The following is a 12,558-nucleotide window of genomic DNA, read 5'->3' on the forward strand; positions in this document are numbered from 1 at the left end:
TAAATGATAAGAACTTCTTACACTTTAGTTTTTACTATGATCAGAAATTGTTAGCAGAACAATTTAGATAATGGAAAAAGTGAGATGTCAGTTTTTATTGTTAGGAACTACCTTTGTCTGAAGATAACACTTTTGGTGGTTCTGTCAACTCTGTAGAAGGTAAATTAGTTGGTAAGTAATAAAATGTTTTGTTCTTGAGGCTACAGAAGTTGGGGTGGCAGAATGCAGTAAGATGAAAGGAGAAGTTAAAGGGGAATGTCAAAGTACAGAAGGTAAATTAGTTTGTGTCTGAACTCCACAATATGTAAAAAAATTGAATATGAAAGTTTGTTAAAATTTGCAAGTTTAGCAGGAATTTGGTTCTTTCAGCAGCTATTGCTGGAGATTTGTTAACCATGAGCCATTAAGAAATAGGTTCTGATATGCCCGTCAAGTACCAGTTAAGACCTCAAAAGCTAAACTCATGAGTAAGGATATGATGCAAAGAGGATTTCGTTGTGTGGGACCTACTGTTGTTTATTCATTCATACAAGTGGCAGGGATTGTTAATGATCATCTTGTAACTTGCTTCAAATGCCAAGAATGCAATGCCAATGTCAAAAAGGATATAAAACCAAAGATTAAGGAAACAGAAAGGCTAACTAAAGATTTAGAGAACACATGCTTATCTCGCTAGTGAATGCCTCAACCACACACCATTTTCTTGACTAATCACATAGATATTAGTATAGAGAAGGTTGTAGCAGGAGCATGAAGGCCAGATGGTAAAAAGAAGTGTCAAAGTACAGAAGGTAAATTAGTTTGTGTTTGAACTCCACAATATGTAAAAAAATTGAATATGAAAGTTTGTTAAAATTTACAGGTTCAGTAGGAATTTGATTCTTTCAGCAGCTATTGCTGGGCATTTGTTAACCACATGCCATTAAGAAATGGGTTTCGATATGCCCGTCAGTACCAGCTAAGACCCTAAAAGCTGAACTCATGAGCAAAGATATGATGCCGAGAGGATTTCGTTGTGTAGGACCTACTGTTGTTTATTCATTCATGCAAGTGGCAGGGATTGTTAATGATCATCTTGTAACTTGCTTCAAATGCCAAGAATGTAATGCCAATGTCAAAAAGGATATAAAACCAAAGATTAAGGAAACAAAAAGGCTAACTAAAGATTTGGAGAACACATACTTATCTCCTTTCAATGGTTTTTTATTTTTGAAATATATTTAAAAATAGATGGGCTGAAATTTGTAATCAAGGGGTAAACCTTTCAATGGTTTCTTATTTTTGAAATATAAAAACCTAGCGTCAACTCCTTACTCAACTCAGCTGTCTATGAAAAAAATAAAAGCTCAGCCACCGACATTCAAAAAAATCGGACATGGAGAAAGATATGAGGGATTCAGATTATGAAACATTTTTTAGTAGTTTAGAACGTGACTATGATATCTTTGTGGAGAATTTAGCAAAGGATGGGATACAACAATTATTCTTAGTTGAACTTCTATCTAATTTTGGTGCCTTGGAAATATTCAGGAATGAAGAAGAGGAAGAAGGGCCATTTCAAAATAGAGAAAGAAAGAGAAATTTAAAGAGTGATTCCAGCAGAGTTAAGGCTTTGGTTCCTTAGAATTCGAGTGGTTTTTTTAGGAAAGCAAAGACTAAGATGCCTAAAACTTTGAAAAAATGTTTGGAGATTGGAACTGCAAAGAAATCTTTAGAGATTAGAACTGTGAGAAGTAAGAATAAAGTAAGAGATGTTCCTAGTGAGGAAAGAAAGAGTCCAGTCGATGAGATCAAAGTAAATAGGGAACCTGATGATTATTCTGTATATTGTAAATTAAGTGGAAAACCTTTTAAGAAGATGAATTGTGATATGATAGATGAAAGCTTTCATATGCTTCTGGATTCTGGATTTAATGAAAATGATGACACAAATATACATGGCAATGATGATGAAAGTTGTTCTGGTTTGGAGATACTTGTATTAGATAACGTTCCTTTTCATGAAAGAGATAATACACCATTTGTACCATCAAAATGCTATCAATCATTGGTATACATATTTTCTTTGCTATTCTCTATATTGTATCCGTTCTTTTTTTTTTTTTTTTTTTTTTATTTATTTTCTAAGGGGTGGAAAAACTAAAATAAACTTAACAGGACGTACATCTAGGCTTAGATAATTTTTTAGTTTCTAAACCCATGTAGAGGTTCTTGGAAGGGTTTTCTATTACAATTTTTTCTTCAATTTTGTATGTTGTTGATTCTTTTATTATTCTTTTCTGGTTCTTTGTGCTTGTTGCAAAACAAAAAAAAAAAAAGATGGTGAAGAGAGTTGGGATGGGATCAGCACTTCTAGTCAGGTTCAATTTAGGAAGAAGCCTATGGATCTTCTTAAAATTCCTTATGACCCAAATGAGTTTGAAAATCTTTGACGAGAAATAAGTTGCAAAAAACCAGTGCAAGGTGTTAAAAGAGTTACGTCATGGACGAATGAAAGTATATTCAACCAAAACTAATGGAAAATCATACCTTGATTGGTATGAAGGTGAGTGTGTTTTCTCTAAATTTGTTATGTGTTTTTCTTTATCGTAAATATGTATATTATGCTAATAATATACATTAGTAACTGAGACCATTGTTTCGTTTAAAGTATTTGTTACAAGTCTTGTAGTTCTATCAAAATGATCTTATGATACATTTGCACTGGAAAAAAAATCTTGCAAGCAAGATTGATGCTCAAAATTTTTACTTTCAGTATCCTATTACTTGTCAAAAATGAATATGCCATCTCTTGGTTTGGTAATATTACTGAATGCTAGATGATCTAGACTATCAAATTGTGTTCAATGGTTGAGCAAATCTTATTCAACAGCTATTGTTGGGGATTTGTTAACCACAAGACATTAAGAAATGAGTTCTGATATGGCCATCAAGTACCAGTTAAGACCCCAAAAGCTGAACTCATGAGCAAGGATATGATACAGAGATGATTCCATTGTGTGGGACCTACTGTTGTTTATTCAGTCATGCAAATGGCAGGGATTGTTCATGATCATCTTGTAACTTGCTTTAGATGCTAAGAATGCAATGCCAATGTCAAAAAGGATATAAAACCAAAGATTAAGGAAACAGAAAGGCTAACTAAAGATTTGGAGAACACATGCTTATCTCGTTAGTGAATGCCTCAACCAAACACCATTTTCTTGACTAATCACATAGATATTAGTATAGAGAAGATAGTAGCAGGAGCATGAAGGCTAGATGGTAAAGGGGAGTGTCAAAGTAATGAAGGTAAATTAGTTTGTGTCAATTTTGATCTAGTTTGTGTTTGGTTAAAATTTGGATAAAAAGTAAAATCAAGTAAAATCAGCCATGTTATCTAGAATATACAGTTGAAATTTCAATTAAAATTTTGTTTCACAAGAAACATTTTTCGGAAGGCATAATGTAATTTTAATCTCAGAGAGAAATATGTATCGATGGTTTTTCTGCAGCTTCTGTAGTTGTTGTCTCAAAATTGCAACCTCGTTTTGCTTAAATTGTCAAGTAAACAGTAAATGTTAGTCTATTTAGAACATAACAAACACAACAATAATACGAAAAGCCTGTGAGAAGAAAAAATAAATTCACCTAAAATGGAAGAGCAACAAAAGAGTAATGCTAAAATCTGTGAGAAAATGAAAATTTGTTTGAAAAATAAATTGAATGAAAATGCTGTAAAGAATTAAGCTATATAATAGATAGATTTTATTCAAATAATAAATTTGTTTATAAATTATATTTAATCAGATAATAATATTCAAATTTTTATATTTTATATCTTTATCTGATAAATTTTTTTATATTTTATATCTTGATATCTTTATCTGATATTACGTTAGTCATTATCACATACAATCATTTAAAATTAATAAGTTAAAATACTCACACTTATCTTATCTTCTTTTCTTTAAGTATTTTTTTATGATAAAAAAATTTATCTTACGTAATTTTGATAACTTTTAAACGTAAAACACTTACTTTACTATTGGCAACGTCGCTCTGCCTTGACACAAGTTCATACTTTGCCCAGTATTTCCATTTTTTTTAGCAAAGCATTAATAATACATATCATATATATATATATATATATTTATCAAGCAAATATACGTATCAAGGCTGGTATATTTTTATAGTTTAATTTAACTTTGTTATAGTAATTAAATAGTTATGTTAATTGTAGATAAATTAGAAAAGATAAATTATTTTAAAATTAATTTTAAATTAAGATAAAGTGATATATAAGATAAAAAGAATTTTATTAGAATTTAAATTGATTTTTGATTAAATTTTAAAATTTTAGATAATTTAATAATATTTAAAATATTTAAATATCATATGTGTCATCGTAATGTGAAGTTTTAAAATTAATTTTATGTGTAAAAAAAAAAAATTATCCATGTAAACATCCACGTCAATAATTATTATCTGATAATTATACATGTTGTAATATAATATATATATATTTATTTATTTATATGATTAGGGACTAAATTGAGTCAATATGATGAAACTTGAGCTAGATTTAAAATTTTGTTCGAGTTTGAATTTTAAATTTTAAACTTGAACTAGATTGGAGATAAATGTTGAATTATTTAAATTTATTTTATTAGATTTTTTTATTAAATAAAAAATGAGTTTAATTTTTATATTCAATTTTAAATTTAATTATTTATATATGAATTCGAGTTTAAAATTTAAATTCATATATATATTTATATGTAAATAAAATATCAATTTTTAATTAAAATAATAAAAATATATATTAAAATATAAAAATTTAATTAAACTAATAAATTATTTGAATATGATATTAAAAAACTTAAATTAAACTTAATTTAATAATAATTATATTAAATATATATTTTATTTAAATTAAATTCAATAATTTATGAATATTGATGGATCATTATATTTCTACCGACCGACTTCATGGGAACTTTTTTAAAGCACCGAAGAATGTAAAATTTTACGTAGATACTATTTTGACTTCCACAAAAAGAAGAATCATTTAAGAGAAAAAGAAAAAAAAAGAGATTATTTAAAGCCCAAGTTACGGATGGAGCCCAACAAGAATGGCCCAAAACCAAATCTCAAGTAGTAGATCTTGTCGGAATTTTATTTACATTTTTTCCTGTTTTAAGCTTTTATCATGAGCATGCCTCAGTAGCAGCACCATAATCAAGCAATGATTTATAATGGGATCCACTAAAACATAAAATGACGTGGCAAAATCTAATAGAATCAGTTACCTTCCAATTGCAGAAACAGCAGGAAACTCACAGCACTGCCATATTTATCTTTCAAAAGTCCGAAAGTCCGGACTCCACAAAAACAGTTGCGGAAAGGAGGGAAATGCCAATGGGCAGTCCCTCCATTTCCCTCCGCTTCACCATCTTCCTTTCTCTTTCTTTAGCAGCTTCTTCCTCTTCTCCTTCCTTCATCTTCAATCCCACATCCCCATCCCCTTTAATCCCCAAAGCGACGCCGTCCGATTTGCTCTCTCTCCTGGGTCCACCGTCTGAGTCTTCCTCAGTTAACCCTTTAGTCGCCACTGAACTCAAATCCTGTTTCAAATTCCTCGTACCCTTCACTCCAATCAATACCCAACAATCCCCACACTTCAAATTCCTTTCTTATAGACGGTCCCTTCTTAAAAGCCAAAGAGATGAGGAAAATGAGCTCATTTGGTGGCCTCCTGAACCGGTTCTCGAGCTGGCCCGTCTCGCTGTTGACTCTGGTGGTGACCCTGGTTCAATTCATCGCGCTCTTGATCCAACCGTCTTGCCTGTAAGTTAAAGTTAGTCTTAAAGTATTAAACTTTCATGGGTCCCAGCTGATGAACGGCTGTGATTAACAGGTGCCTGATGTTGAAGGATCAAAGGAAAATAAATGTCAGTTAACCAGAACGCCCTACGGCAGACGCTTCATTTGTCAGGTTTTTAAATCAAACTCTTCAAAAAGAACCCTCTTTTTTAAGGTTCAGCTTGGTTACATTTGTTGCTTTGAGAAATGGCAGGAGTTGAATTCATATCTGGAATACTTGTTTAAACTTATTGTTGAGAGGGGTTCTGCTGTTGGATTGGAAGTTTCATTAAATCGATATGATTTGTTTCATGGTCACCTTTTCATTGCCCCAGAGTCTGGAAGGCTTGGCATATTGTAAGTTTTCTTTTGTCCCTCAACATTATGCTTGTATTAGTAACTGTGGTTGAATTATATGAATTGGAGATGTGATTTGCATAGGAATCATGTTGCAAGATGTTGAACAAAGAAGTTTAGATGACAGCTGCTAAATTTTTTGTTTATCGAAATCCAAGGGCCAGTGTTCTTATGGCATATCTGAACCTCTTTAGTTTTGTAACTAATTAGTTGTATCATTGTTTTGAATCTTTACAATGGATGTGTGGTCTGTTGGTAGAGTACTGGATCTTAGCTTGAGTTACCAGTTTAATCCCTAGCAACCTCAAATACCAAAAAAAAAAAAATGTCTTGAATCTTTAGACCTTAAGGGAAATGTATGAAATTGGTGAAGAATATATAGCCTGTGATTGTTGATGATAATGACTCGACATCTTAGTAAGTGATTGGCCACTGTTTTAATGTTGGAATCATATGGAAAGGGTGGAAAGTGGACAAGAAAGATATCGTGATCTCTACTAGAAATCATTTTATCAATCTATTACTTTGAACTCTGGCATGTTCCTAATTTGTAGCATTTGGATGGCAGGTTTCATGCTAAAGAATACCCAGCATATGATAAAGAAGTGTTTCCATGCAACATGGGTTATTGCCAGAAGGGTATAATTTACTGGATGTTTTCTTTGATCTATATTGATTTTTTAGTGGCTTTTTACTATTTAAAGACATAACATATGTGAATCCCATCTGATTCTGTTTTGTGTCTCTATGCACTACTGGTTATATATGCTGTTTCCAGGGTCCAACGTGACTTATGATGATTCGATGAACTTGAGAAACATTCTCTGGCTTGCTCCATTGCCAAGCAATTCCACAAAAGGTTGGATGGCTCCAGGTAGGTCTTTCTTTAAGTTCTGAGTTCAGTTCTAAATAAAATTTCTGGAAACAATCTGTTTTCAGCTTCTACTGCACATAACTTTATATTGGAACTAAAAAGATGCTGCTAGTGTTTCTCTACTTTAAAAGAAGAGGACTTGATATTAGCTTGGTTATGATAAATTATTTGACAGGTGTCTTGCTTGTCCTGGATGCACGTCCGGAAGGAATCATATATAGGGATCTCATACCTGAGTATGTGAATTTTGCAAGGACAATTTATGAAGGTTTGATTATCTATTTGTCTTTACGCTAGTTTTATTTATGTAGTTAGCATATGTATGCTTTTTTTTTGCTTAACTTTGGATGGAATGACTTGGAACAAAATTTCTGGGTTTTGGCCAGATGATCTGGGCAATGTTGTGGTGGATGTAAACTATTTGAACATTGGAGATCCACTGCCTGATTATCAGATTTTCATTTGTTGATTCTTCCAAAGGTAAAAGGCTGACTTGACAGATCATGATCTACTTGAGTGCCTTTCAAACTTCTTCATTAGAAATATACTCAATGCTTCATCCTATGTAGGTGGGAAATTTCAGATGATCATCAAAATGGATGTTGAGCCAAAGATGAGCTTGAAATCCGACTGTGTTCAATAATTGCTAATAACACTCAACTGATTCACACAATCAAAAACGGTGTGCATTATGCAGCAGAGAAAACCTTATGGTTGAGCGTGGATGCTGGAGCCTGGATGCTCTAAATGACTTGCCGATGTTCTGACTTTTGGGATACCAAGTTTACATTATTAGACTGCTGATATATTGTTTAATAAAACATAAAAATAAAAAAAAAAACCCCAGTTTTTAGTTTAATGTTCCATTGTCTACCAGATTGTTGCTTGATAGAAATAAATATGGAAATTATGAGATTTGAATGCATAATTTCCTTGTTCATGTTCTTTTTTGATGGCTATACTACATTGATCCTTATCATACAAGTTTTAATCCTTGTTAAAGATTCATCTTAATTTATTGGTTTTAACTTTTTGAAAGATTCCTCAAAAAAAATTTTTTTACAAAAAAAGGGAGAGGAATGTGAGGAACTCTTAAATTTGATGAAAACCATGTATTACATGCAATTTATTTTTCTAAAAATAGTATTTTAACTATATGTGTATAACATAATCGTTAATATAGTATGGTAATATGTATCATACAATACTCTATACATATCGTATGATATGGTTCAGTTTATTACAAAATCGATACGTATTCATATTCATATATGAAGAATCGATGGCATATGTATTGATACATAAATCATTTAGTATCAAACTATGTATATGATACATTTTGATGCGATTGTGGTGAATTTAAATAAAATCTTACTAATATTTGATCAAGCTCAATTATAAAAAAAAAGAAAATTTTAATATTTTTTACTAAAAAACTTGTAAACATATTCTCTAAATATTTTAAAGTTAAATAATTAGAAAATTTTAGACTATTAGTCAGTAAATTAAAATGAAAAATATAAGAAAATTTTTATTAAAAAAATACTATTAATCGGCATGTTGAGTGTTCAAAAAATAATCATATTTTCTATTTATGTTATATAATTACTCAATCTAATTAATATGTATAATTTTTTTATTTATTTTATTTATTTTACATATATATTTTCTATTTCTAATAATACGATACTCAACCCGGGCTTTAGTTTTTGGGATTGGATCAGCTGAAGACCTCAAAGTAACCCAGCCCAAAAAATAGATTTCAAGATTCTTCTAGAATTTAAAATGTTTCAGGTAACACATTTACCTTTACAGTCGGTGGGCCTACTAACTGCTCCCACTAAACCCGACCCGATATGCCAAATGGGTCACTTATTATCTCCGCCGCCTCATCCGCTTTTTTCTTACTTACTCTTATGTCCGCTCTAAATCCTCTTTTTTTTTTTTTTTTTTTTCACTAATACGATAAACACTCCACGAAGAAAAAAGCCTAAAGCAATGGCCGTACAGTGGATAGACAGATACGATCTGTGGAAGAACAAGGCTCGCGTTTTACAACTCCAGCTCAGGCAGCGGTTTCGGGTAGCGGTTGATCGCCGCCGTCGCGAACGCAATACAATGTTTGCTGACCGTTACTTCTCTTCCACGGTTCAACGCTCGCTCCGTCGCTTCCGTGACTTCCGTCGCGATTCTCTCCCTTCTTCCTCCGCTTTCTACCGCAAACGAGGTCGCATTTCCCGCTCTGAATCCGATGTCTTTTCTTAATGAGATTCTCATGATCTCTTTATGATCTTTTTTGGCTTTTTACGTAGCAAAAGGTTATTTATTTATTTAGTTTTGATAAATTATCACCATTCTCATAAATGGTAAGAATGCTTCAAAAGAAATATAGGTAAAGAAGTAATTTATAAAGCAAAATTAGATTTTTACTTAATAACTTGAATTTTTATTGCCTTAATTTGAAAATTTTTGAAAGTTATGTGAATGTTTTGCGTCAAAGTTAGAAAATTTTCGCTAATCAATTTATGTTGCTGGTGTTGCAGTGAGTAAAGACTTTAATGTGGAGGAGGACTCGGTTATTTTTCGAATGCTTCAAGCTGTGGCCGTTCCTTTTATTGGAAATGTTTGCCATGTTTTTATGAATGGTCTCAATCGTGTTCAAGTACGTAGGATTTTGTATGATTGAGAATTCCAATTGTGTTATTTGCTGGTATGCTGTGGTTTGGAAGAATAAATACGTGTTCTCTAATTTGGCAGGTTTATGGCCTTGAAAAATTGCATGATGCATTGCTTAATAGACCTAAGAACAAACCCCTTATAACGGTATGCAATATGGGCTTTTGCTATTTATCAGTTTAGCTTGTCTCCAGTGTAGGTGTGATGGTGTTGTACATAGGGGTATGCTGATGAAGGAATGCGTCTATCGTTTTTGAAATTCATTGTAGGTAAGCAATCACGTTGCTTCTGTGGATGATCCGTTTGTCATTGCTTCATTGCTTCCTCCGAGAGTTCTGCTGGATGCTCAGAACTTGAGATGGGCATTATGTGCATCTGATCGGTGTTTCAGTAATCCTGTGACTTCTGCATTCTTTCGTTCTGTAAAAGTGTTGCCAGTGTCTCGTGGTGATGGGATTTATCAGAAGGTACGAAAATTGATACTTTCAACTTTTCCCCAAAAATATTTTTTTGAAATTTATTTCTAAAGAAAATTGATACTTTCAACTTTTCCTCAAAAATATTTTTTTTTGGAACTTTGATTAGGAAAATTGATACTTTCAACTTTTCCTAAAAAATTTTTTGAAAATTTATTTTTAAGGAAAATTGATACCCCTTCTAAACTTTGACATATTCTGAGAGAGTGAGTTGATAACTATACATATGCATGTGCAGATGAATGTAGAATCCTTGCATTGGAAATTTTGTAGTATGGATTGTTGAGATGAGGGTCAATTTACCTAAGAAGGTGGAAAAAAAATGAGGGAGATATTAGTGGCATTTAAACTTCTACGAAATGAAGATGATAGCTAATGTCCTAGACTGGTCTGATTGTAGACTTATGGTGCTTTCTTTTGTGTGTGCATACGCATGTTAAAGTAATGTGTTTGGTTTTCATGCATATTATTTAGTGTTTATCAGGGACTAGGTTTCTTTTTTCTTTCCTTGAACTTCTTATGCTGCATAAGTTCTGTAATATGTTTTAGGTCTGAGGTATTTTCACCTTTATTGACAGGTTTCTGCTACATTATTTGTTAGGGTCATCAGCAAGTCTATGCCTTTCTTTATTACTTAAACATGTTCGGCAGTTATGCCCATTTCATCATTTTGATTCAATTTGTTGCAGGGCATGGACATGGCTATTTCAAAATTGAATACTGGTGGATGGGTTCACATTTTCCCAGAAGGTAGTCGTTCTAGAGATGGTGGAAAAACTGTGAAATCTTCCAAGAGAGGTGTTGGGAGGTAGGGTTTGTTGATAAGTTCTCTTCTGTGAATGAGTCTACATCTTCTTCTATCTGGAAATAAACAGGCCTTATCTCTTGATAAAATCTGTGTTAAGAATATGATTTGTCCAATTTGAGAATGATACTTTCTTTCCCATCTATCGCTTTTGTTTATCTTCCTTGTCAGTTAAAAGATACATTTAACAATGTTGTGGTGATACAGGTTGGTTCTAGATGCAGACACTGCCCCAATTGTCCTGCCATTTGTGCATACTGGAATGCAAGATGTTATGCCTATAGGAGCCAATTTCCCAAGAATTGGCAACACGGTACGTAGTGTTGCTATTATTTCTGTTGCCAGATAGACATCCTTAAAATACCCATGCCACTCAATTATTCGTTTGATGACCCCCTGTGAGTATCTTGTCTCTGTATTTTGTGACTTCGCAATGTTCTGCACATGTTCGGCTACCGGCTGAAAATGCCTACCTCTTCCTTTTCTATTAGCATTGTCCTTTTTTTTTCTTTCCCCTGTTTCAAAATCTCCATCCATTCTCAACTCTTCCCTTGTTCACCTCGCTTAAACCCTTTTCCCCCTACTAACAAATCCTTGCTGGTGGCTGGTTATACCATGTTTTTACGTTAATGATTACATTTCCTCTCATTAAGTGTTATGCTGATTTCTTTGTTTCTTTTTCTTTTTCTTGCTTACTTTAACTGGTGAATTCTTTTGATACATAAAACCTTGTAGGTGACAGTTCTAATTGGAGACCCTATAAATTTTGATGATCTGCTCAATGCGGAAGAAACGACAGATTCATCAACAGGGAAGCTCTATGATGCTGTAGCCTCTAGAATTGGGCACCAACTGCGGAATTTAAAAGTACAAGTTGACAAATTAGCGCTTGAACAATCCATCCGATTAGAGAACCATCACAAGGATGGTGCAGAAAGGGCAGCTGACATCTTGCACCAGATAGATTGGTATCCATTTGGCTTAGGAAGTGATGAATGTATGGTGGATGATGAATCATCGAGAGAAGAGACCCGAGTTCAGCTGAAGCTGACTGCTGCCTGTCCTGAAGAGTCCACTCCTGATCGATATTTCAGAATTGGGTTTTCCTGTGAAGGTGGAATCACATCAAGAATTCGCAGCTACATGGAACCAACTGAACTGATGGGTTTTGCAGCAAGAGGATTGTTTATGAACCGCAGACCAAAGGAAAATTCTGCTAGCGTTAGTGATATACGCCCACTGAGGGCTTGGAAACAGTTTTTGGAAGCTAATTTGTTCCAACAATGGAATACCTGCTAACATGTAAAGGTCGAATATGTACTAGGCAAAGCATAGAACCTTTTATCGCTAAACAAAAAGAATATATTGTATGTAAATAAAAAAGATTGATATTCAAAGGTTCGGTTAAACAGCAGTTTTGGTCTACGCATTGTAAATCTTTCTGTGTCTTGGTAGATATGATAATTTTAAATGGGATATAATGATAATATGATATAATAATGATATGAATAAAAAATATAAAAATA

General features: G+C 32.9%; 2 protein-coding genes across 2 annotated transcripts; both read left to right on the forward strand.

The window, feature by feature from the left end:
- The first annotated feature begins 5,266 nt into the window (after positions 1-5,266).
- On the forward strand, positions 5,267-8,015 carry LOC111277944 (T-box protein). Its single transcript, XM_022864388.2, has 8 exons — positions 5,267-5,829; positions 5,900-5,977; positions 6,059-6,201; positions 6,770-6,840; positions 6,980-7,075; positions 7,251-7,343; positions 7,462-7,555; positions 7,645-8,015. Exons 1-7 carry the CDS (start codon positions 5,395-5,397, stop codon positions 7,542-7,544), a joined length of 999 nt encoding a protein of 332 aa, XP_022720123.1. The 5' UTR covers positions 5,267-5,394; the 3' UTR covers positions 7,545-7,555; positions 7,645-8,015.
- A 971-nt stretch (positions 8,016-8,986) lies between these two features.
- LOC111277322 (Phospholipid/glycerol acyltransferase family protein) lies at positions 8,987-12,446 on the forward strand. Its single transcript, XM_022863695.2, has 7 exons — positions 8,987-9,302; positions 9,619-9,737; positions 9,833-9,898; positions 10,021-10,218; positions 10,917-11,035; positions 11,240-11,345; positions 11,768-12,446. Exons 1-7 carry the CDS (start codon positions 9,074-9,076, stop codon positions 12,329-12,331), a joined length of 1,401 nt encoding a protein of 466 aa, XP_022719430.1. The 5' UTR covers positions 8,987-9,073; the 3' UTR covers positions 12,332-12,446.
- Positions 12,447-12,558: the final 112 nt, after the last annotated feature.

Source organism: Durio zibethinus, chromosome 7 (assembly GCF_047325235.1).
Source record: "Durio zibethinus cultivar Kanyao isolate XHJ-2024 chromosome 7, ASM4732523v1, whole genome shotgun sequence".
Taxonomy (NCBI): domain Eukaryota; kingdom Viridiplantae; phylum Streptophyta; class Magnoliopsida; order Malvales; family Malvaceae; genus Durio; species Durio zibethinus.